Source organism: Apostichopus japonicus, chromosome 5 (genome assembly GCF_037975245.1).
Source record: "Apostichopus japonicus isolate 1M-3 chromosome 5, ASM3797524v1, whole genome shotgun sequence".
In the NCBI taxonomy this organism is placed as follows: Eukaryota; Metazoa; Echinodermata; class Holothuroidea; order Aspidochirotida; family Stichopodidae; genus Apostichopus; species Apostichopus japonicus.
The window spans coordinates 5,740,459-5,767,641 of NC_092565.1; the positions used below are offsets into that span (position 1 = coordinate 5,740,459).

Sequence of the window (27,183 nt, forward strand, 5' to 3'; positions counted from 1 at the left end):
ATGCAGGGGTCCCCAAACGAAGTCAAATCTGAAAAAGGTCTCCTTTTGCGCTAATGGCACGCACACAGTCCCACACATTGCTGGACCTCTGTTGACCGCACATGGCCTTTGACTGCAAAAAAACTAATAGAAATAATTCACTCACTATGGGGCATGGTGGCTTAGTGCTTTGTGCATTTGACTCGCAACACACAGGTTGTGAGTCTGAGTCCCACACGTGGCATGTTCAATAAGTTGAATCCTTGTGCAAGACACTTTACTCCATTTGCTTCATTCCACTCATCTCTAAAATGTGTGCTAGCTTCGGCTAGGGGTTAGTTAGCAATGGATTGACGGGTTGGGGGAGTGTTTCACTCTAATTTCCCTTGCATCATGGAAACCAGGTTTAAGCACCGACCTTATGAGCCATCTGGCACAGAAGAAAGCATACCTACCTTCTCACTATGGGTAAACTACCCACCAAGTACTGTATAAGCTCAATTGAATTTTACCTCATCAAGATATTGTTTACAAGGTTTTTATGTTTGACCTCTGTTAACCTCCACATAAAACAATATGGATCATACAAACACTCAAAAGAATACACATACTAAGTATGAGCTCAATTGAAGTGTGTCTTGTCAAGAGGTGTTTACAAGGTTGTCAGTGTTTGACATCTGTTGACCTTTGAGAAAAAACAATAGGGACCATGTGCTCACTATGAATAATCTACATAACAAGCATGAATTTAATTGAAGTTTGTCTCAAATTACGATGATTAAAAGATTAACAGTTTTTTTTACCTCAAATGAACTTTGACCTCAACCAAAAGCAATAGGGACCATGTACTCACAGAAAGGTATTCTACCTACCTAGTATGAGCTCAATTGAAGTTTGCCTTAAGTATCAAGTTATTATGTTTACAAGTGGCATCACATGCATGTCACTTACATATACACATATACATCCACACACACACACAAGAATGCGTGCATAGACCTGTTTCTTTTGCTTCTGCTCAAGTCATAGTTGTAGTCACACTAGAAAATACTCAGTAAAGTACTGTATCTTAAATTGATGCTGAAGAATTAGAGATAGCTATATTGTGCTAACCACCATAGCTAGAGAAGAGCAGATTGGGATTTTTCAATACCTGCTTGCCAAAAAGATTACACTTCAGTAAAACTACTACCAGTGGCAATTCAATTACCTGTTGGGTTCATGTCTAATTCTGCAACAGATATCATTCATAGCATTTTAATTTTTTTTGTTCCAGTTGATCTATATGAGGAGGACTAGGAATGGAATCTGATACAGAGTCTTGGGAAAACAGCAACAAACAATTGAAGAGATTACACAAATCCTTTACTACAGGTAGGTTATTTTTACAATTTATTATGGAACAGTGTGTATAAATTTATGTCATAGCCTAATTTTGTTTGTTACGTACTAAATCCCTTTTGTTTGAAAGGCTACATCAATGCATTGCCAAACCACTGTACATGCTCGTAAACAAATAAAACGTTCTTGGAAAACCCAGTCCTACACTTTTAAATAAGGTCAATTCCATGGTGATTCGCGTGACATTTTTACTAAAATTCCTCTCTATTTAATATCATTAAACAAATAAAGAAAGTACCTGGGAGAAAAGCATTCATGTAGTCAGTGAAGGTACGCCTTAATGCTTACAACAATAGACAACAAATATTTATACCTCAAGTATTGGGGGTGAAATTGGCGAAAAACTAAACGTGACTAGCGTGACAGTTACTATTAGCAAAAATCAGATTGCACACACAAATGTTTGATTTCTTATGTCTTATTCAAATTTTTCCAATGACTTTTTATAATCATATCGAAGTTGAAAAACACCTCTACCTCAATTGCTATGTATGCAACTTTGAAAATATGTTGTAATGCATGAAAATAATGATGAAGATACATTACTATTGTCTAATGCCTTGATGTCGAAAAAAAATTGAAGCTATTTAGTGAGCACTATGCTATAGCAAATATAATTAGTCCAAAAAACTGATGATACTTATGATTACTATGTACAAATCTGCACAAAATGAAATATCACTGTATTTTTCATAACTTAGTGACTACGGGAGCCATTTGTTATTACCGACCCCATAATCAAACATGTGATGTTTCAGGGGTGAAAAAATTATTTTTAGTAACTACAAGTATTCTTTTTATTGGAAACTTATACAATTTTAATGTACAATGATTTTAAAATTTTTGGTATGATGTTGACCTTATCATGGAATTGACCATACAGTCCAACCTTCTTTATTCCAATACTAATCCCATGTTTAAAAAATACTGTATTTGGAACTTATTTCTTCTTGTAGAACAGTTATCCAAAGTGGTATTTTGTGTACATATTAATAATATTTAATATTAATAATAATTTAAGAAAAACATCTCACTAAATATATCAGCTTCCTTCGTACGCATTCTTTTGTTGATGTTAACACTATTAGTGTCTCCTATGGATTTTTTTTTTACAAAGTTTGTCTTTTATCAGGAAGTACTTGTACTGACAGAGAATAATAGATAACAAACAAAGAGGAAATATTCATTTAATAAGGTTAGTTTTCATAACTCATACACCCAGTTCAACACCCCAAAATAAAACACAGGTAGAGACATTAATAAAAGTTGGGTCACATAAGGAATGTAAATACCAATTTGGATCACATAAAGAATGCAGATACACCAATGATATCTAGTAGTGGAGATATAAGCTAGCAGTGGAGATTCAAACTGAGCAATTTACAAAGTTAACTTGTCCAAGAACATACACCTGCAAAGGTCATTCATTGACTCTCCACTTTTTGTCAACAGGACTTCAATTAACAAGCGTTTGAAAAAACCTGGTGAGTATGTTATAATTCTAATTTGTCTTTTTTTAACGATCCTTTAATACATGCACATATTTCTTGAACAGGTCTCTTCTACTTAGTAGCCCCCTCCCACCACATACACAAATACATGTCCATTATAAATGTATCAGAAATTCATTTGGTCTATGTGTGTCATGTGCATATGGTTGTATGCTGAATCTCCTACCTACTATTCATTTAGCTGTATATTTTAAATATGTCCTATATGTCCTAAACCAAAAAATATGTAGACTATAATGGGACAAATTTTAAATTAGAACTATGCAGTTGTTAAGGGACAAGTTCAAAGTTCATTGTAGATCCATTCCATCTTAGAAGAGATGAGATGCCATGGATTGCCATCTTGTCTTATGTTTTAATCGTAATAGATGCTAAGATCCCATAACAAGGGAGTTTTTTAGGCAAGTTTCATTCGTTTCTGTTTTTCTCGACAGGAAAGATATGATTGATAAAGATGGCTACCTTCAAGGTATGCAAGGAATTAAGATGACTAATGAAGCAATCCATGACAGAATGAAGGTGAGATGACAAAACTATTAATTAATGGATCATCCAACTGTTAATTTGAGTATAGTTTCATTAGTTTAATGTAAGTTTAACTGATTAGTTCAAGGGCTTCCCTAACATTGTTGGTGTTAAATATCATTAGATGCAATGTTACATTTCAACTAACATGCAACATCATGTAACATGTTGAAAATTTCAAGTTTCATTGCTTACACTACATTTCGTGTTTAATAGAATGCTGAGTGAAACTACCCACTGCTGTACGTGATGAAACATTTGGTGTTTAATCCGCAAGCTCCAGCTCATTCATTGTGGCTTAAATTTCAACTCCTACCCAGAGCCCAACAAAGAGAGTAAGTGACGTCTGCTCCTGTAACGCGACAATAGCATAAGAGACGGTGGTAGGAACAGACCTTATGGGGAAAAAGTTAACACATCATTTAATGAAAGTGAAAATATTCCCCATCTTGGTGGGGTGGAATTCATTTCCCCTGTGGGTTGTACAACAAAAGAAAAATCTGTAAGCAATGATTATTAATGCATCTTTGCGTGATTGATTACTAATCCATCTTTGTGTGATTGATTACTAATCCATGTTTGCGTGATTGATTATTAATCCATCTTTCTGCTTAGACGTTGAAGGACAGCGTAGTAAATTCAGAGGATTCCGTGAAGAGACTGGTAGCAGAGATCAAGATGCTAGGTCAAAGGGTCGTTGAATCTCATAAAGCCATACAGATGGAGGAAGAGCCAGGTACATTTTCAAGTTTCTTCCATTTGGGTTTGGTACGTTGAGAGTACAAGATGGATAGGATGCTCCCATTGTATAATATTATTGGTAGCAGTATGCTGGAGACAATGGGTTGTCGGACTATTGTTTGCGAGAGGGTCACAGATATGGTCATGTGCGAAGAAGGTTGGAATGAATTTCAAAACTAACCAATGAGTACAAAGATTTTACTTCGCTGCTAAATAAACCTGAGCGCGTTTAGCAGGAGTGTCAAGCATAAATCAGGGACGTTTAAATTTGGTAAGAATGTTCTATTTATGGTAGTTCGCAAGCGAAGATGTTACCTAACTTATATGGAATTGATACCCAGTTTTTGTATTGAATGAGTGCAGTTGTTAAATTTGTTGTCCCCGCCAACCCCACCCCACCCCCGGAAAGAATTATCCCTAACTGTGATGAAATATCACTTAGTAATATTCAGTCTTACCGAAGGCGAGGGAGTACAACAGAGTTGAGGAGAGTGGAATATTCCGAACGTTAAAGTATACATCAAGTTTATTTCCTTCATCCTCAGATTTAGTGTAAAGTATTGTTTTTGGTTAACTCTGTTGCTCCATTTACCCGAGCGAATCTTGCTAAGAAATTGACTGACTTTCTACACAAGTGCAAAGATATTGGGCTTTTTTTTTTTCTCCATTAACAGAAACTCTAGTATTATCATCAATATAATGATAAACAAAATGGAGAAACTTTCAGCACATGTAATCAAAATGGTAAACACTTACTTTTTGCCTCCACTCCACCCTCCACTTTAATATTCTGGCTCTGCTTTCTGATTATGGGTAGGTTGAGATGTAGTACATTTCTCCATTCGTGTTGTTGTCAGATAATGAAATGAGAATAAGAATTAATAAAATTGTAAAAGAAATGTTTCCTTCCTCGACAGCATGACTTCATATCCGATACTTCTTCAGTATCTACCTAAATGACAAATGTAGGCTGAATTTAGGCACAATAATGTTGTAGTCCACCAGAACAAGGTTAATTTGAGATTTTACACTCATACACTGCTGATCCAGTTTCAAGCTATTCACCATTAAAATATGCTTAACCTCAGGTATGTTCCTTTAAAGGCTAACTTGATGATGGTATCAGCTCTTCTAGTACAGGCTTTAATGTTAATGTTAACCCATTGCTTTACATAAATTCTAATAACTCACTTAACTAAAGCATGTTCCTTTAACTTGATATTAAAACAACAACACCCTTGCACCCATTGAATGAAAATTAAACACCATCTGTCTAAAAGTTGACAAATTTGTACTACCACTGTAAACATGTCATTTGAGACAGGTAAAACTCTTTTTGTGATTTTGTGGTGGATCTGAGCTAAATGGTTAAAGTATTAGACTAAATAGTCTTGTCACTCTAAACCGATGAACCTCGGCAAATTAAAGTGTCGTTCCCGTAAAAAATAAAAGTGGCGTAAAAAATCCAGACTGGCCTGATAGCACTGTTTTTCAACGGTTCACAACAAATTAACTGAGGATTGTTTCTAGAGTCATCAATGGAAAGTCGTCTTTCCATTGTAATATACTGTAGCTTGTAAATATATTGCAACTCAAACACTTTTGGCCTTCATGTTGTAATATATTTTTTTATTTTTTGTTACATTTTATAATATTCTGTAACTACTGTAGTTGATACAACAATACTAGACAGTTTACTAGTAAATGGGTTATAAATGATTTTTTTTGTTGTTGACATTTCTGACATTACATAAGTTAGGGAAATCATTAAATGTTCTTACATCTCTGTCTGTGGCACTGACCCCCTCCCACCAAGAAAGTGATACTCCCCCACCCCCTCCCATCACCCAAAGCAATCTGTGTTCGCCCTTAAAATTATTGGCTATCGTTGACTCATTCGAGTCTTCAAATGTAACATGCATGATCTACACTTTATGCAGAGTACTTTTGTCTACATGGCTTGTGTATTACTATCTAGTAATTTTCTTTCATACTCTTTTTTTGACAGAAACACCTATGGTGTCCACCACGGAACAGCTCCCTGAGAGACCTCCAGAAGACTTACATTTGGAAGAGACTTTGAAAGATAACGTAACATCAGACAGAGACAATAAATTGGAATCCCAAGCCCCTGTAGCCGATAGTCTCATTATGGACATGAAAGCCTCCATCTCATCTCCGAGTAAAGTACGGTCTAACTCAGAACAGATCAGGAAAGGCTTACCAGACGATAACCTCCTGAAGGCAGAAGAAGACAGAGGGATTAGAAATAGGACTAAAGTTGAAGAATCGGAAAGTGATTCGATCCAGCTAGTCCTGCCTGTCTCGAACTTTCAGGATCACAAACTTTTTGAGCCACTGATGTTGCAGCTTCTTAAAAGATATATGTATATATATTATATATATATATATGCAAGCTTTTCTACTTTTGTATGACCATGTGTGTAAATATTGAAGCACTAAGGATATGCAGTTTTTTGAAAGGTCAATTGAGGTCATCAGTGGCCAAAATACATAAAACCTTGTAGTCAAGTTTAGTGAACATCTGTAGCATCGGTAAAATGTCATAGTTAGGTGGTAGCTCCCCCTCACTGAGCATTACACTTTGAGCAGTTCTGTTAAGAGGTCAAATGTAAATTGGAGTCATCAGCTGCCAAAAGCCTGAAATTCTTGTCGACATATTTAGCTTCAAAATCAAAGCTGTGATTATCCACATGCTCAGAAATGTACAAGAACTGAATGTTCTATGAAGAGGGCAAAGGTCACTTAGGGTCAAATTCTGACCACCTCGATAACTCCAAAAGTTAAGGTCGGATGAATAGCACACCTGGTATGATGGTGCCCCCACTGTGAGTTCTCCATTGCAATCATTTCCTTTTGGTGAACATAATTTGGTCAACTTCAGTTTTAGTTTGTGAAGTGGCTCAAGGTACAGATAGGTCTGAAGTAACCTTGAACAATGCATAAACAGTCAATCAGGTAAATGATATCTGCTTCAGAAGTGATAATCATGTGTTGGATGATCTTGAAACACACCTCAAGTGATCCCTGGCAGTTGTCACTAGTTGAGTCTCAAGGGGGTAAACAGGCTGTCTGAAAAGTTGCCTTCTTCTGTGTAGTCTATATATACTAGATGGCTCTGGTATTAAAAATATTTTAGTGTATTGAAGGGGTAGGTTGGTGGCAGAGCTGATTTGCTAACTCAAAATGTCCATTTGCTCATACATATTCAACATCCATGGGTCTATATTTCACATAAAAGGAAGACTGTTCTTTCTGGATTTAATCCATTTGTGGCCATAAAATGTGCTGTAAAAACGTCATCAGTGACTGAATAGGTTGATTTCCAAAGAGTATTGACATATTGTGGTTATTTTTTTTTACTTGTAAGCTGCAAAACAAGATGTGAAAAATCGGCGGCAAGTTTTTTTTTTTACTTGAGCTTTCACTGGAAGAATAAAAAGAAGAGCATGAGCTGAAATTGAACCAGGAACCTTGTGATGCCTATTTTTTTTTATCTACCATTAGACCATAAGGTGAGATGCTACAGGAAGATGCATTTCAAATATTTAAAGATCTAGTTGTTGGGACTTGGGTGTTTTATAAAATATTTTCTCCTCCTCTGAGCCTTGTCAGGGTGAGGGGTAGTAGCCAACTCGCTTCACCTGCTTGGGAACCTTGTCAGGGAGAGGGGCGGCGGACAGCTTGAGTACCGCTTGGGAACCTTGTTAGATAGAGGGAGGCTGCGCAGCTCGCATGCCGCTTGGGAACCTTGTCAGGGGGAGGGGTGCCGGCGAACTCCTTTTACAGAATTCACTCACTCACCCACCCAGGGCTTGAACCGAGCTGCTCAGTATCACCGCAGACGGAACTACCCATTACACCATTTTGGTTCCCAATGAAATAACCTTCGTTTCTTACCTTTATACTTCCACCTGCTTCAAAGAACAGAAAAGTAAAAGGCTCTGGTGGGGTCTTGAACTCATGACAGTGTGTTTGTCTGTCTCTCTTAGTGCAGAGCACTAACCACTGCGCCACAGCAACTGTTGAGAAATAATGCTCGTTTCTAATATTTCAACTTCAGAATGGATGGAGGAAATGGCAAAAGATCAAAATGTTCTCTGGGTTTTGAACTCATGACAGTGTGTTTGTCTGTCTCTCTCAGTCCAAAGCACTAACCACTGCGCCACAGCAACTGTTGAGAAATAATGCTCGTTTCTAATATTTCAACTTCAGAATGGATGGAGGAAATGGCAAAAGATCAAAATGTTCTCTGGGTTTTGAACTCATGACAGTGTGTTTGTCAGTCTCTCTCAGTCCAGAGCACTAACCACTGCGCCACAGCAACTGTTGAGAAATAATGCTCGTTTCTAATATTTCAACCTCAGAATGGATGGAGGAAATTGCAAAAGATCAAAACGTTGTCTGGGGATCGAACTCATGACAGTGTGTTTGTCTGTCTCTCTCAGTCCAGAGCACTAACCACTGCGCCACAGCAACTGTTGAGAAATAATGCTCGTTTCTAATATTTCAACCTCAGAATGGATGGAGGAAATTGCAAAAGATCAAAACGTTGTCTGGGGATCGAACTCATGACAGTGTGTTTGTCTGTCTCTCTCAGTCCAGAGCACTAACCACTGCGCCACAGCAACTGTTGAGAAATAATGCTCGTTTCTAATATTTCAACCTCAGAATGGATGGAGGAAATTGCAAAAGATCAAAACGTTGTCTGGGGATCGAACTCATGACAGTGTGTTTGTCTGTCTCTCTCAGTCCAAAGCACTAACCACTGCGCCACATCAACACTTGAGAAATAATGCTCGTTTCTAATATTTCAACCTCAGAATGGAAGTTTGGAATTGGGTGTTGTGTGGGGGCGTGTAGGGCGGCAAAAAATCTGATTTATGAAAAAAATAGAAATCATATAGACAAAAAGCCTTTCTCGGTCAAATAATTACACGAAATTGGTGTACAACAAAGACAAGAGTGTCTTCTACTTCACGTCTAAGTTTAATGTCGATGGGTGTTTCAGAGAGGACAAGAGAGGGGCTGAAAAGAGGGGGTTTTCCAAATTGTGCACTTATAAAGAACACGTATTTCTATCTTGTACTTTGGGACCACGTATCTCCCGAACGGAAGCAGATATGGACCTGGGAGTTGCAAATTTGGGCTCCTGAGCATCGATTACTCCCGGTTACGTCATTTGGGCGAAATCGATTTGGGGTAAATTTTGGCAAACACAGGTTTGGAAAAAAACAGACAAAAATCAGGTTTTTTGCCTCCTACGCCCCCACACAACACCCAATTCCAAAATAAACTTCAGATTCGTAATCAGCGTGTCGCGAACTACCAGAAAAGATACACATTTATCGCTTTTGCGACAACAATTTTTTTCACCTCGATCAAGAAAAATGAAGAGCGAAAAACTTTTACGACGAACAAAGGGCTTAAACCTTTTGTTGTCCCGAAAAGTTTTTCGCTTTTCTATTGTTCCTCTGAAGTTGCAAACAGAGCGAAAAAAGCCTTTCCCGGTCAGATAATTACACGAAATTGGTGTATAACAAAGACAAGGGTGTCTTCTACTTCACGTCTAATTTTAATGTCGATGGGTGTTTCAGAGAGGACAAGAGAGGGGCTGAAAAGATGGGGTTTTCCAAATTGTGCACTTATAAAGAACACGTATTTCTATCTTGTACTTTGGGACCACGTATCTCCCGAACGGAAGCAGATATGGACCTGGGAGTTGCAGATTTGGGCTCCTGAGCATCGATTACTCCCTATTACGTCTTTTGGGCTAAATCTATTTTGGGTCAATTTTTATTTGCGCCAAAAATAGGTTTTTTGTCTGAAAAGTTAAAAAAGTACCTCTTTTTGGTACCCAATTCCAAAATAAACTTCAGATTCGTAATCAGCGTGTCGCGAACTACCAGAAAAGATACACATTTATCGACTTTGCGACAACAATTTTTTTCACCTCAAACTTGAAAAAGTAAGACGGAAAAACTTTTACGACGAACAAAGGTTTAAAATCCTTTGTTGTCCCTCAAAGTTTTTCGCTTTTCTATTGTTCCTCTGAAAAGTTGCAAACTGAGCGAAATAAAAGGGCGCTCGACGCATCTTGCCAGTGATACGTGATTTCAAAGCAGTCAAATCAAACCTCTGTTTGTCATCTTGAGTTTAATCTTGACATTTAGGAATAAATGGGTCAAATTTTGGCAAAAATTTTGGCAAAAACTGCTTACGGTTTTTTTAGGTGAAAAAAACTTTTTGTCGCAAAGGCGATAAATGTGTATCTTTTCTGGTAGTTCGCGACACGCTGATTACGAATCTGAAGTTTATTTTGGAATTGGGTGTTGTGTGTGGGCGTTGGTGGGAGGGGGAGACAAAAAATCTGATTTATGAAGAAAATGGAAATCATATAGACAAAAAGCCTTTCTCGGTCAAATAATTACACGAAATTGGTGTATAACAAAGACAAGAGTGTCTTCTACTTCACGTTTAATTTTAATGTCGATGGGTGTTTCAGAGAGGACAAGAGAGGGGCTGAAAAGAGGGGGTTTTCCAAATTGTGCACTTATAAAGAACACGTATTTCTATCTTGTACTTTGGGACCACGTATCTCCCGAACGGAAGCAGATATGGACCTGGGAGTTGCAGATTTGGGCTCCTGAGCATCGATTACTCCCTGTTACGTCTTTTGGGCTAAATCTATTTTGGGTCAATTTTTGGTCAGTTTTGGAAAAACTGCAAATCCGCTTCCCCCCCCCCTCACGCCCCCACAAACCTTCTGTTGTCCCTAAAAGTTTTTCGGTCGTCTATTGTTCCTCTGAAGTTGCAAACTGAGCAAAAGAAGTGTCATTAGAGAGGACGCTCGAGGCATAATGCCAGTGATACCTGATTTCAAAGTAGTCAAATCAAACCTATCTTGATTTTTGTTTTGTTTATAAGGTTCTAATTCTTGACAAAATTGTTCTACTGAAAGGTGGGCTGTGTTGTATTATGCATTACAAAACACATTACAGAATGTTTCAATAGGCTTAAAAGGTGTAGTAGACCTATTGTTTTAGTAACAAGGCCGTTCAAAGGGCAAAACGATTATTGAGAAATATCATCTAGCTTTCATATCGACTGCAATATCCTGTCTTGTCAAAACAATTTTTTGGGCAAACTAGTCTGTCAGATTATTCATAACATCCTGTTATATATATACGATATATGGGGATGTTAAGCCAGGTCAACTTCAAGACACATTTTTAAGGACCAGACAAGTTCTCAAATCGCTCTCTGTTTTTTCTTCTACACACTAGAAATGAGAGAGAGAGAGAGACAAGAAATAAATACGGAAAGAAAAGGAATTTCAGGACTGCCTGTTTATTTTTCCACTTCTTTTGGGACACGATATTGCAACGTTATTATATAAGCAAAAGTGCAAAGAACCACATGTGTGAATCGCATACATAAAAAGGCAGTTGCCATGGAGACAATGAGTACACAATAGAAACCAGTGGTTCCTGCAATTATTGAACGTGCATTGAAAATTGTACAGAGCTTCGTGTACTGTGATAGAAACGCTTCACCCCTTCTGCAAAAAACGTGACGAGACGTCGCGATGTCGGAGTGTCCCCTCCCATGTTGTACCTATCAAGGGCGTAGGAACCGGGGGCTGGGGGGCGCCAGCCCCCCAGTGAAAAATATGGGGGCGGAAGTATCGTTCCGCCCCCCCCCGCTCCGCAAGTCAGAAAACCTCTTTTTCATTTCCAAATGAGAAAAAAAATCTCATTTGAAGCACCAAATTGCATCTAAGGCCAGGTGAAAATGCAAAATTCTTTACAAAATGGAGTGGGTGTTGAAGTGTGCTATATTGCACCAAATTGCATCTGAGGCCACCTGGAAATGCAAAAAAATTCCAAAGGGGAGGGGGACACCCCCTCCCCTTAGACCCCTCCCCCAGGCCGGCCATCAGTCTTCAGCCCCCCCCCCACTCAAAAGTACCTTCCTACGCCACTGGTACCTATGTAGAGGTTACTTACAACAACGATGACATGGCGTGGGTGTTATCTGTGGTACAGGACTATGCGTATTGACTAAAGCACCTAAAGAAGCCATTCCAATCCCACAAGCAATGATCAAGCCACATTATCTATAGTAAAGAAAGGAAACATATGCAAATGACTAAAAGGAAAGAAAAATCAGTATATATATAATCATTCCCCCATGCATTATGTTATTATGTTTGGTTTCCACTGGAACAAAATGTGTCAAGATTCTTTTACCCCCCCCCCCACACCATTTTTGATTGAAAATTAATTCCGAGTTTAGAAAGGCTAGGGTAACAGTACCTTTTGTCCGAAAACTATAAATATTGGAAAAGAGAAGACCCTGTCACTCCCCTGCCTGGGATTAAGAATCGATCCAAAGTCTACTCTTCCAACCAACTAACCACTTCACAAAACAGAACCTCTTTTCTGAAAAGGAAAAAAAAAACACTTCAGATCGACCTGGGTGATCTTGCCGTACAAATACAACGTCACGATTAATACCATGGCAATTTCTTTACAGCGTTTCTGACCGTCATCATTCACTCTTCGATAACCACTTATAGGTTTGTTATATCAATATTCACATTTGGTTACATAACACTAATTAACTATCATACAGGACATAAATTCAACTTTTTATCTCAATTTAAACTTTTTACGAACTTTGTATCATTTTACAGCCTTGCAGTTATACCTCGCCTCACCTTCCAAATTTTTTTTGAGTCCATTCAAGAACTAAAATTAAAAAAAGTATGTATAAAAAGTGACGTTTGTGCTCCAATGTAATAAGATTACGAACGAGTGGCTTTCTCTCGATCATGAAGGCAGTTTGTATATGTCAAAGAGCTGTAGTTATCATGATTTCTATCACTGTGACCTGGCCTCGAAACAGAAACAAAAGACAAACTTTCTCTTCACAACATGCATGATATTAACAACAATGCAAACATTCAGATAGGTTAAAAAAAATACAAATGAGAATAACATTTCAGGGAAATACACAAACCGAACTGACACGTGGTCCGGTTACGGAAACCCGGGCATGCAAGAAGGAAGGAAGGAGCCTTTATGTGCGCCATTCTCATTCATATCTACACAAAATACTAACCGAGGAAATTGATACGACTCCAATGCTTAAAATCTGTTCCGACAAATACATGATATTATATACTATACAAAAAAAGTTACATTATGCGACTGGAGTAAATAGACCGTGTACGCTCTGCAATCCTGTTAGCCTAAAATTTAACAGAAAAGTAAGGGGGGAAAAAATAAAGAGAGGGAGAAAACTTCCCCTGGAACATAATGCTGATCCAGTCTGAGGTTAATTTCACTATTTTACAATAACCCAATAAACTTATATAACGGAAGCCAACAAAAAAACACAAAAAAATCCGGACTTTTTATACCGTTGACCTCTGCCCTGACTACTTCCCGTCGCAAACAATCCTTCAAAGACAATAATAGAGACAATGATTATTTCCAAAACAGTTTAATTTGTTTTCTGTTTTTTAATAGCTGGCCTACTCTTTCACATTCACATTTTTCAATCTCTGCTATGTCATTAAATCAATCAAGTTACAATAATTGATGAAAACAGTTTTTAGAAAATGTTAGTTTTTGATATCATTTGATTATACATTTCTGCAATACCACTGTAGTTTAAAACTGACCATGTTTGAAGACATCCAATGTAAAGCAAGTTAACATATCATATCAATAAATCAATCAATCAATCAAAGGAAGACAATAATCATATTAATCAGTTACATCAGTACAGTTGTGACAAGTCAAGTTAGATCGTCGAGTCTATCCAGTGACACCAATAACTGTACTATATATCTCTACCAGAAACACTCCATAATGTCATGCAAGTCTCTTGTCTTTTTGATGAATATGAGAAATTGTAAGGTAAACTTAGTCTTATAGCACTGAAAATTTAACTCAATAGGCATGAGTAATATAAACATTAATATTATACACTACATTAGAGTTTGTAAATAATATAATTGAAAGAGATATTGAATTAAAAAAAAATGGTTCCATGGAGAGAGAAGAAAAAATGGTTTATTGATATTAACTCTGTTCATTTCACAGTTACAGCTTCCCAAATTTTTCTTTGTATCATCATAATGCCCTTTGTTCAAACCTCAAGAAACCTCCTACTACTAGATTCTGTAATATTTCTAGTAGTTATGTAAGCAACAACATTAACATTAATCTTTCTGAAATTTATCTATTGTCCGATACTCTACTTTAGGATAAATAGCATACCACATGGAGAATGGACAGGGCTTAAAAATGGCATTTCATTTAACTGTAAAATAGAACTTCCAATAACTTTGTTATATGTTGCATGCCAGTTCAAACATCTCCAGCATAAGACACTTGTTGAACATAACAAACCAGCAGAGTCATACAGAATCAGAGTGTAAATCAATTCACGTTGTTACATTGCAAGATAACTTAGCCACACTCTTATAGTTTACACTCTCTTCAAATCTTTTATGTAATATCTCTCAATCCTGCCCGAGAAAGCACTGGGTGTTAAGTAAACCTTATTAAAACAATACCCTCATGATGAAATGTGACTCAAGATATTATCGACTAACAATGAGAGTTCGTACATATATGATTCGTCCACGTCTCCACTCTCTTCCTGAACTAAATGATCTAGATTTGCTTTCAGCGTGGAGAGTCTTTCGACGACTGTCAGATCTCGACTGAAACGTTGACAGGGCTCTAAGAGAAACTCCATAGCGTGTAGCACCTTCTCTTGCACGTCACCGTCTGGGACGTCGAGTAAAGTAGGAACCAGATGGCACCAGTCCTGATCCAGCATTCTGGACAGGAGGTCAACTCTATGAGAAGAGAAGGCGTTAAGATTTAAATGACTTTTTCACAAAATAACCGTGTACAGAGATATACATTTTCTTATCTACTATAAAGAGGTGTAATAGTGATAGAATGTGTTTAGTCCTTTCTAGCAAGATCTTATCTAGAGATTGAATCTGAAGTAAGATCCTGTTAGGCTCAAACTTTCGGGATTTGTAACTTCTATAGATCTGTCATAAAATCTATTAAATATAAGTATTCCTATCTGATTTCTGATTTTTTTTTGTGTGTGCGTCTTTTCTTCATACTGTATTAATTCATGTTTTGAACAAACAAAATATACAAAAGAAGAGAGCTACAGATGAAAAGGGAGAAAAACAAATCAAGCTTGCAGTTAGTTAGAAAGGCTTACATGTTTCAACTGAGGTAACTGAGGGAAGCTATATTTTTAACCCTTCATATTATTTTGACGAAAATCAGTCGGGTCTTTATTGATCGTATAGGGCTCCTGGATGGCAAAACCAGTCAGGACTCAAACCAGAAAGGCCTTAATGCCCTCTAAGCACAAGTTTATAATTACAAAATTATGTTTTCAGATTATGGCTACTAAATTAATACAGCTTTTTGACAACAAGGCCAGTATTTTAAACTTGACCATAAATGATTTTTATCAGTGGTATAACTTGAAATTAGATAGAGGGAATTGGAGGGCGAGGGGTCGGGTGAGTCAGGCCACTTTTACGTACTGATGGTTTACATTATGTGCCAATTAGAGTGGCCACTCTCTGATTTTGGCTGGGGAGATTGTGATATTAATCTCACCTTCCATATTGCTGTTTTCTCATCTGATGAACAGTGTCTTCTTCATCGTCATACTCAATAGTGTTAGACTGAAGGCAAAGAATAAAACAAAAGCTGTCACTGTCATACTCATTAAGTCATTATGATGCACCATCGGAAGAGATGAATGTAAAGTGTATAATTAACTTGCCTCATTATTTACCATTAAATTGTTTCTTTCTAATAGACAATGTATTACTTCGACTGCTCAATGTGAAACATACTTCGACTATAAGTATAAGTATTAATAAATGAGATATTATGTCAACCGCTACAAGAATTAAGTGGCATACAAACCTTTTCGACTAGAAGGTCATGGAGTAAGGTCACGGCTTTGACTTTAAGAGTTACTCCACTTGAATCCGTCTCTCTAAATAGACCAGAGAAGGTGCTCAGTCCACCCAGGTCTAAAAACTTCAGCTGGGCTTACGGAAACATTCGTAGCAGGCTGGATATCGCGTACATGGCCTTTTTTCGTAGAGGGGCTGACGTAGATGTGCTTAACAGCTGTAGTAAAGACTGTAGTGCCCCTCCGTCGATAGCTTTAACCTGGACATGTGGATTGCTTTGAGAGACAAAATTAAATGTTAGATAGAATTAGAAATGAAAAAAAAAAAAAACAGGGTTATGTACTTGTAGGACCATTATAAGTTATGTACATTTTAACTTGACATTTTAACAAGAGGCACGAAAGTGTTCTTGTAAGCTGAATTTTGTGCTGGATCTCAACATCCTGTAATTCTTTATGTCCGAAAATAGATTTTGACGACATACCTCTAATTTACTGAAGAAATCTCTCTTTCATCCACTACAGAGATTTTGTGTCCTACAAATTTAATATTTCAGTATATAGATATTGCTTGATTTACTTTGCAAACCTTTTAGGTTGATGGCTTATCTTTTTAAGTTATTTTGTTTAAATGAAAGAAATCCTTAGATAACTGAAAGGTTTCATAAAATATTGCTGAAGGAAAACAATACTTAACTGGAATTTTTTTTTTTTAATTTTTTTTAACTTTTTTGTGTAAATTGGCTAGGTATATTTTTAAGAGAAATTTTTTTAAGCTAAAATTTCAATTGGCCACAGGACAAACACTTATGTCAAAATTGGCTTAATTTTCTTACAACTTGGGAAGTCACAAACCTTTGAACTGCAGAACCCAAGACAAATGCAGCCTCTAACTTGATTTCATCTTGTGTACTATTCAGGGCATCAATGAGCAGCTGTAAGCCTCCTGTCGTTGCTAAGTCCTTAGCATTATCAATCTTTCCAAAGGAACGAAATGGAAGATAAAAAAGAGAAGAACATTTTAAAAGAGAGAAAATATAGAAAACAGGAACTACAATAAGACTTCACGTTTGTCCCATTGTATTGCTGACTCACCATGATTTATATGTAAAATAAAACTGTTAGCAAACTGCTTATCCACTAGAGACCCTGTGTAAGAGAATGTGTAAAAGTAAGTTGGCCTGACGTTTCGATCCTAGCAGGATCTTCTTCAGAGGCTAAATGACAACATAATTCATCTACTGGTAGTTAGAGAAAAATATTATATGATATTAAAATATCAAAATAAAATAAAACTGCTGGCAAACTGCTTATCCACTAGAGAGCCTGTGTAAGAGAATGAGTAAAAGTAAGTTGGCCTGACATTTCGATCCTAGCAGGATCTCTTCAGAGGCTAAATGACAAGCAACAGTAAATGACAAGTAACAGTTTGTCCCTTCTGTTACTGTTACTTGTCATTTAGCCTCTAAAGAAGATCCTGCTAGGATCGAAACGCCAGGCCAACTTACTTTTACACATGATTTATATGGTGAGAAATGTGGATGGGGGAGATGGCACCTCCCCCCCCCCCCACAGTTATATATGCAACCCATTGTATCTAGTTGACATGATCTGGAAAGTATCATAGACTTGAGACTGACTGTTAGTAACATGAAAAAACCTGTTCTGATGGCAGAAAATAGGGGAACAAATTTACATCCATCATAAACACAAAGTTTACAGAGAATTGCAAAGAGGAAGATAGAAGAAAATCCTACTCTTTTAGCAGTCTTCTTACATCCTCTCAAATCTCTGCAAGGGGGCTGTCAAGGTCACCCACCAATATGTTAGAGTTAAAGCATGATATGGAGGGGGGGGGGGTCACAGACTCACAGACAGAATTATCGTTGTATATCCTGCTTAAAAACTTCTGTAATCAGTCGCCATAACCACCAATGACACACAAGTAGACAAGAGACTTTTATAGTTTAGTCCAGTATAAAGTACTCAGTGAGAACTGCACCTGCAACATTGCAGCAGTGTTGCACGAGCAAGAGAGGGTGCATGGAATTTATATTAATTCTCCTTAAAGCCTGCTGCAGGATTTAAGTACTTGTCGTTGCTATGCAATCTACTTAATCAAGTAGATTCTTTCATCATCGACCCAAATACCTACCTGATGTACGTAATACTCCAAGTCACGTAACGCCAAAGTCTTATCTTCCAACGTGGATTCCGTACTGTTGTACGTTTGTATCAGCTTGGTCATGACCTCCAGGTCAGTCTCAACATGTAAATTCATAGCCTCATAGTCTTTCTTCAAATCTTCAATGGATCGGAAACTTTCTCGCAATTTTTTCTTAGCCTGATGATCAGAAAATGAAAAAAGCAGCCCTTTTAATCACAATCCGCAAATTTCCACCAGAACACCCACTTGGGGTGTTAATTATCGTAATAGTCTGCTTCATAGCAGGCTATTGCCAGTTAGTTTCTTAAAAAGAGAAACAACAACAACAAATATTCTGCATCAAAATGGACAAATGGACTGAATTTTGTTTCTAACATGATATGCTTAATGCATTTGCCACCAGAATCTCTATTTTTCCATTTGATATTAATAGTGTTTTCATTCCATTCCCATGCTACAATTACTTTTAAGCCATAAAGGGGCAGGTCCAAGCTATTGTATCCCTAGAAGCCAAATTTCAAACTTTACTGAAACACCCTAAATGTGGTGTCATGTTAAAGCTGAATTATTGAAGTTTCAGATTTTCATAATTTTTTTGAATTTTTTTACCTATTCAAACAATTACAGCCAGCTAATTTGCATAAATTCAAATTGCAGTGTGACGTACGGGACATTTGGAATCCTATTTCACTGCCAGCAATATGAACTTATTGAATATAAGTTATGTGGGACATAATGCACCCTTCCTTCCAATAATTTTGACATATTATGTTTGGGGGTTCATCAATTAAATATGCTAATTAGCTAGTGTCCAAATACTGATGTCCCGTACGTCACAATTTTCAGCACTTTTTTCAAGTTTTGATATGGAGGAACAATTTTTTTTTTGTGATATTCTATAAAGTTCTAATTAAGAACATTGCTCAACAATATCCATCCCAAAAAAATTGAAATAATATTCACTGCAAATCTAATTATCAAATTTAAAAATGTGACGTACGGGACAAAATGTGACGTACGGGACATAGTGTGGTGGAAACCCTGTATAATAAACATGCATGGGCTCCAATGGAGACCACTACTGGAAACCTTCCAATGCTTACAAGTTTATTTTGTTGAAAGCTGGTAGTTGCAACTTATAATCTCTGCATGCCTGAAGAGCACATCATGGCACCATATAAACTATTGACTGATGACCACCAACAGCCCGGGTGTTGTTTGACTATTGGGAAGTCAATTGTGCGTGTGGGGGATACAGAATCATCTACGATGCTATTCAACATTGACATTGAATGAGGACGACTTCAAGAATGTTGAGTTTGCATTTCAAAATTTCGTAGGCCTATTGTGAAGTGTGACTATGATAATGTGCAACTATGTTCTTGTTTCCTGAACTTAGATAGTTGACATTGAGATTTTTAGTTACAAGTGTAGAGTTTCGCTCGCCCAATTTTTGCATAGGACAATCACTCATGAGTTTGTTCAATAACCAGTATTAGGTCTATAGAGTTTTCTTTGTTGAACTATGTAGTTTCATAGATGGACATTACGTGGCATTACTGTGGACATTTTGGTATGTTTTGAATGGGATGGATCATATTTCAACTTCAGGGTCATTAGTGGGGAGTATGATACAGTGTTGTACAGTATACATACCAAAACAGTTTTGCACCAAAACTTTGCATCTTGAATCATTTGTGGTCTAACCAAGCAAGAATTGATGTTCTGATTATTTGGTCTGGTAACCAGTATTAGGTCTATAGAGTTTTCTTTGTTGTACTAGTTTCATAGATGGACATTACGTGGCATTACTGTGGACATTTTGGTATATTTTGAATGGGATGGATCATATTTCAACTTCAGGGTCAATAGTGGGGAGTATGATACAGTGTTGTACAGTATACATACCAAAACAGTTTTGCACCAAAACTTTGCATCTTGAATCATTTGTGGATAACAAAGCAAGAATTGATGTTCTGACTATTTGGTCTGGTAACCAGTATTAGGTCTATAGAGTTTTCTTTGTTGTACTAGTTTCATAGATGGACATTACGTGGCATTACTGTGGACAGTTTGGTATATTTGAATGGGATGGATCATATTTCAACTTCAGGGTCAATAGTGGGGAGTATGATACAGTGTTATACAGTATACATACCAACACAGTTTTGCACCAAAACTTTGCATCTTGAATCATTTGTGGTCTAAAAAAGCTAGAATTGATGTTATGAGTATTTGATGTATGTGTAGAGTAGATTAATACTTTACGCATTCCATGTTTTATGTGGAATGATCTCACAAGTACAGTCACTGCTCTTTTCCATATCCCAGAAAGAAGGAAATATGGCATGAAATTACCAATGACATTGTTCTGGCATATCCAAATTAATGTTTTTATGTAGAAATCAGCTTGTTATGGTATATTCAGGAATAAAAATATGAGTTTATATAGTCAATTTGTATATGGACAAATTGTCCCGTACTTCACATGTCCCGTACGTCACAGGACAATTTTCATTTGTGTAACCACTCTACTGGAATGGCTTCATATTTTTTTCTAATATGTTACAGCTTAGCCCTTGGAAGGTTAGGCTATTCACTAGTTATAACAGCTTGATCACTGCCCTCCTAATTTCAGAGCGGTTTCAGCTTTGCTCTTTAGTAAAAAAAACACAAAATTCTCTGGTCCCGTACGTCACACTGTACATTAATTAAGATGGGACCTAATTAAAGCAAGTGTAGGAAATTTTCATGAGTTTGTAATAAAGTAGCAGCAATAACAAATATGAAAACCTGAAAAAGTTTCTGGAAAATAGATTTTATATAACTTTTAGACAAATTTATGTCTCTGAAATGTCCCGTACGTCACAGTGCAAATAGCTTGGACCTGCCCTCAGATGGTGCAATCAATCAATTACCATTCTAATTATTTAAATTACAATATGACAATATCCACAGAGATTCTCACTTAAATGCAGAAATCAGCTAGGCCTGCTATGAAGTCCTTGCAGGCTACAGTAAACTGCTGGTAATTCATTTGGAAAACAAACAACTTTTTAAGGAAGCAGGTATCTTGTGTTACAAACACTCAAAAAGATAATTAACTGCTTTAAACTGCCAATAGTTTAAGTGTGTTCACGTCTTCTAAATTGAGGAGAAATTTTACACGAGCAGCATAAAACTGTGGCATTAGACTTACTGCCTCATCCTCGACATCGTCTTTATTTGCTCTGAAGTGTTTCATAGCCTTCTTCAATTCCTCGTGAGTAAAATATTTTTCCTTTGCATGGACGATTCCTTCCTTGTCTCCTTCTTTCCAATATTTGAAAGTGTCTGATACTTCCTGATCAAGTCCTTCTTCACAATCAGCCTGCTTAACCTCCTCACTCTGATCCAGTTTTTCATCTTGTGATTGTTCCTCCTGAGTGGTCTCATCTTCATCCAGTAGCTTAGCTTCTCTAACGCCAGTCGTTAAATCCATTCTTACGTGGAGTCCTGCTGGAATAGCTTGTCCTGTAGAGTTTGAAATAAAGAACACAAGTCTAGCCATTGTATATAATGTTTTGTTAAATCTAAATAAGTAAGCCATGTCATTCATTCAGTTTATCTCCACATGCTTGTTATGAAATCTGAATTAAACAAAAAAAATGTCTGTAACAGTAATGTTAGGAACTTGACCATATCCTGAAATATCTTAATATTGTGTAGGCCTATATCCTTTGCAATAGTTGCTTTATATACACACATTAATGTTGTGAATAAGTCTGTTTTTTTTTTTGTAAACAGATAAGATGTAAAGTCACCCATTCTAGTGCCAGAGCATTCTCAGCTGGGTGGATGGCAGGGGAAAGGAGGGAGATGGGGGTAAGAGGAAAGGAGGAAGAGAGGACCTGTAGGGGAGTCAGGTTATTTCATAGTAATGCCCCCATATCAGACACTGCAACTGGGTGTAAGAAATAGGATAAGCCTACATCATCTCATCTCAAATTATTTCAACTAAAATCTTAAACAGTACATTAACCCAACCATCATTTTTAAGCATATATAACACAGATCTTTATGAAGAACAGCTATCCAACAGTGGAGAAACAGTCTTGTTCCATTTGGGAGATATCCTAGACATTTAAAAGTTGTGTCTGGGAGCTCCTTTTTTTTTCTTATTATTTTCCTTATTATGTTTTTCTTCATATTTTCAAGGCAAGTAGAATGGTTGACACCGACAGGAATGCCGTCATTACATAATGTAAAGAGCTTCAATACAGTAGCTAAGATTCAACATTTGCAATGCTGATTTCAATACAGAAAATAAACATTGTAATATAAAGAAAAATGTAAAAAGGTGGAGCACATGTTATTTAATGATTTTTCATATCTAGATTTGAGTCTTGAACAGTCTTGCATTGTCAAGCAACATGAAATTGATCTCCCAAATGGATATAAGATTTTCTTTAGCTGTTTAGGGAAGTTTTTAATGACAGTTTTCTCTATCACATAGATCAATAATGATGGTTAGGTTTGTGTCTCCTTTAAACTACTTTACCTCGTTTGACAACTTGCCACTCATTAGTTGGCTGGAAGATGTCAGTGATCACCTCATAATCCTCCTCCACCTCTGTCGATATTTCACCATCTTCTTCACTAGAGTCAACAACAATTATATCCGTTGATTCTTTGCCATGGACATTTATGTAGCAAGATATCAGGAACAGGATGAGGGTAGCAGAGTGAAACAGCGTTAGTTTCTTCTTCAAATCCATGACCTTTGTTTCTGGAAAGATTTAAAAAGGTTTAAAATATTTTACTGTTTGGAGTCTTATAATAATTATATGTTGAACAACTATTAAAAGAAATGTTCCGAAATTATTTGTCGCAATAGTAGATTTCGTTGCAAAGTTAGAAAGCTCATCTTCTTAGCCAGCTACACTGGCTGTTTTGTCCACCTTAAAAAAATCACTTGGCAACATAACCAATGATGTATTCCGACACTTTTCATAAAAAATTTACAGTATCATTCTTCAAACAATTCTATTACATCTGTCAAGTCATTTATCATGAAATTTGCTATTGATTTGATTGATTGTGAGGCCAATGTTTTGAAAGGGGTAGTTTTAAGTTAACAAGATGAGTGGTATTCTGCAGTTACTCTTCTTATTCCTATACAATGTGTATAAGTTGTATTAAAAAAGGATATTAATTCTAACTTAAAGGCATTGAAGACTCGCTCCAAACCGCATGCGGCCATCTGAAAAAGTTAACTTTCCGTTGCTTGCAAGTGACGTTTTGTTCGTGTCGCTACAAAATGCAGACAGTACAGTAATGAAAATTATGAAACGTGATACCTTGTTACAGACCTGTCAACCTGTTTGACCCCAAAATAGGGAGAATAACATTTTTCAGGGCCATAAAATAGGGAGATCAAGGGGAAAATAGGGGGGTTGGTAATTTTCAACTGAAATGATATAAATACTCCTAAATAAGTATAGTAAATGCAATACAGTGAGAGAATCATCCAATCAGTGTTTCTGGTTTAGTTTACAGCAGCTCGCTTCGCTTTCTACAGGGTTTCTTTAGTAGGCTTTCATTTGAAACAGGGAACAGTGGACTCTCGGTACTGTGACTTCATGGCTAGTATGCTAGATAGAGTCCCATCAAGCATGAGACTTGACCAACTGTCTGTCTTGTTCTTGCGAACTACACTGAATAGCCTTTCCTGTTCAGCGTAGGACTAATTGTTGGGTATTTTCAGAAATGTTGCAATGATGAAACATTAAAAAACCGGGAGAATAGAATATGAAACCGGGAGATTCAGGTAAAAACCAGGAGTCTCCCGGTAAAATCGGGAGAGTTGACGGGTCTGTTGTTATCTTTAGCTGGACCTGAGATGTCCATCGCTGTATTGTTTGTACACTGTGCTGTGGGTATTGACCGCAGCTGTATGGACTGACAATACACGGGTACCGTTGTTTTCCGCACACGTTACTTTCCGCTGAAACAAAACAGTGTTTTCCGCAAACAAATTTGTCAGCGGAAAACAACGTTTTTTTCAGCGGAAAGTAACGCTTTTTTTTTTGGAGGGACAGAATCACTTACTGAATTGATTAGGCACATGGAATGATTTAGGAAGGTGGAGAAGATAGGATTTAACTGTAACAGGATAAATCGGCCATGATTTTAGATGTAACTCGTAAGAAAGGCGGTGCAAAATGCGTGTTCGACTATTAAAACAGCCCTTACTTATACAGCCATTTCCAGCGAAAATCAAAGATACCGCCTTTTACAACTTTTTTTTTAAACTATCATTACGCCGACCGCAGTTTTAATACTTTATTAGATAGTCAATCCTTCATAACGCGGGTGTCCCTTTGCCCTTTTATCGGCCGACCACCACATACTTCTTTAATAATCCCTAATTACACACCCCCAAGCCTCTGTATTATAAGCAGCTTAACTTTCCTGACATGAACCTAGTCTAACCATCCTTTATCGACGTTCTTTGATACTTTCTCATGTTATTTTAATCATCCTGCCTGAATTTGGTATCCTAAAATATGCGGAAAACATAGTATACAGGAAGGTGAAAAAAAAGGTGTTATCCGCAGAAGAATTTTTCAGCGGAAAGTAATCAGCGGAAAGTAACGTATGCGGAAAACAACTGAAACCACTATACACTAGTGTCTAATTACCGATGGTAACAAGCTGTGTGTGTGTATTTTCTGCGATCGATGGTGTTGTCTAACACTTCTGTTACACTTCATTCGAAACTAGGTCAGATTACCGGCATAAGACGTTTCTTTTTGCGCGAGTCTTCACACCCTTTAACACTAACAAAGACAACAACAACATATATGCACACTTACCGTCTGTCAAACGTTTTCGCTGAATTGGTACACACGATATCTGTTCAATCGAATCAAATCAGATACACCAAACATTGGCTGATAACAATGATCTAATATGTTTTAACACCAAATTTAATCACGAGAGTCTAAAATATGGAGGAAGTCACATTTAGCGGAATGAATTTATAGTTAAAGTTAGCACACGTCGGATAACAAAGTTACATCATTGCGTGCTATGATTTCGTGTTGCCTTCAAGAAGCCCACGTCAGTTTAGCGCCCCTTATTATACGTGTTCGAATTTACGGAGCTGTTATAGTGACGTTACATTTCATTATGTATAGTGGTACTGAGATTAAATATTTCAAAATAAAAAAAATTGTGAAAAGCAGCTAGTAACAATGAGCTCATCCAACAACCATGTTGATGATGTGTTCCATTATCGAGAGATTGAATTACGACAATTGATTCATGTTTTATTGGGAAAGCACGTTGCGCAATAATTTGAGCTGTCCTGTCATACATAAATAGCTGTCATACAAAACAATAATACTTCAAATTGTGTTCTTTTGTCATATGATTGTTTTGCAGAGGAGCACTCTACATTTGAAATCAAGGTTCAAATGTTGATTAAATAAGTCACTTGCTTGATCATGACCCCCCCCCCCCCCACTCAATCTCCCTCAGCTCGTAATTAGAGAAAGTAGTCTATATATTCAGCTAATAGAGTTGAAAATTCGACATATATACCGAAAGACTTCCGAAATAAAATGCAGAATTTTGAGTTCATTTTAATTTGGATACCAAATGGTAGACATTTGACACAGAATGTACGGGCATTGACATATCACCTAGACTTGACTAGACTCGCCGTCTCCCAGTCAATTCCCATTATTACACCGCCACAACCTCTCAATGTGGCGAGGGGTGGGGGGGGGGGTGACCTCAGTATAGCTTGTAATATTCCCGTGCCTACGTGACTATAATTTGCTTCTCCATCCGTCAGTAACTAGAATGAGGGGGTGGTCGGGTGAAGCCCATAGGAGTAGGAGCCCAATTTGATTGGGGGGGGGGGGGCCGTAACGACTTGCCGAAAAAAATAATCAACATTTTTCGCGCGTCAACATGTTAATGTCCATATCATTTAGGCATGCATCGGCTATTACATCGCATGCCAAAAATATACAATCATTTTGCCGTGTTATTACCCTTCCATATTGGTTAGAATTATTGGGTAAGTCGTTACAATAATAATGATAATAATAATATCAGTGTAAACATTGAAAAACACATTGCAAATTATTTTTCTTTCAGTAGGTGCCGAAAAATTCTCAGCACATTGCCCTAATTTTCACAATTTTTGGGGGTTGGGGGCTGCAGTCCCCAGCCCCCCGCCTCCCACGCCTATGGTGAAGCCTCTTCGTTCACCATATATATATCAGTAACCATCAGTCGTGCTGAGGGAGGGAGTATATCAAACTGAACGTGTGAAATTATTACGCCTAAATCCTTTGTAATCTTTCGAATTTTCCATTATTTTCTCACAATTTCGTCACCTTTGTCTGGAAAGTATTTTGTTATTTCGAATTCCAACTGATTTATCCCCAAATTTCTACAAGTTTTGGCGCTTCCTTTGGAAATTTCGACTTTCAATTGGTCCTCGAAATTTCGACTTGACACCAATGATGTTTAGAAGAATACGGTACTGGTACGTGTTTCCGGTTTGATTGGCACATGGATTGACATGGATGTAACTACTAGTACCCACCACGCCCGCATCGTACTTGGCACACTTAATCAAACATCATTCAACCTAGCTATTAATTGATCTAATTGTGAGGACAGTAAGGCGGCAAGCATCACAGGGAAATGCGGCCATAGATTTGGAGAGACCCCCGTCAATAGTCGACAAGAGTTACACGCAGGCGCACTGTTGAAGTTTGTACAAACTTCTCAAGTATTGTATAGCTCATCACTGAAGCGTCACAACAGATCTGATGTGAATCACATTGTCCGTAC

General features: G+C 37.3%; 2 protein-coding genes across 9 annotated transcripts in view; one reads left to right on the plus strand and one right to left on the minus strand.

Annotated features, from left to right (window-relative positions):
• LOC139967443 (uncharacterized) overlaps positions 1–8,792 on the plus strand; it is a 49,415-nt gene extending 40,623 nt beyond the window's left edge. For 4 of the 8 annotated variants that reach the window (XM_071971248.1, XM_071971246.1, XM_071971244.1 and 1 more), the window contains exons 3-7: positions 1,256–1,353; positions 2,833–2,864; positions 3,326–3,410; positions 4,032–4,152; positions 6,166–8,792. In XM_071971248.1, the coding sequence (XP_071827349.1) occupies positions 3,333–3,410; positions 4,032–4,152; positions 6,166–6,593 (627 nt within the window). In that variant the 5' untranslated portion in view covers positions 1,256–1,353; positions 2,833–2,864; positions 3,326–3,332 and the 3' untranslated portion in view covers positions 6,594–8,792. The other 4 variants (XR_011792989.1, XR_011792990.1, XM_071971245.1 and 1 more) reach the window with 4 other exon arrangements.
• Positions 8,793–11,512: 2,720 nt separating this feature from the next.
• Positions 11,513–25,454, minus strand: LOC139967435 (nucleotide exchange factor SIL1-like). Its single transcript, XM_071971218.1, is given in 8 exon segments — positions 11,513–15,057; positions 15,854–15,921; positions 16,169–16,436; positions 17,016–17,137; positions 18,316–18,504; positions 21,527–21,840; positions 22,868–23,087; positions 25,185–25,454. Coding segments are annotated over 7 exon segments (1,464 nt in total). The 5' UTR covers positions 23,085–23,087; positions 25,185–25,454; the 3' UTR covers positions 11,513–14,771.
• Between the last annotated feature and the right edge of the window lie 1,729 nt (positions 25,455–27,183).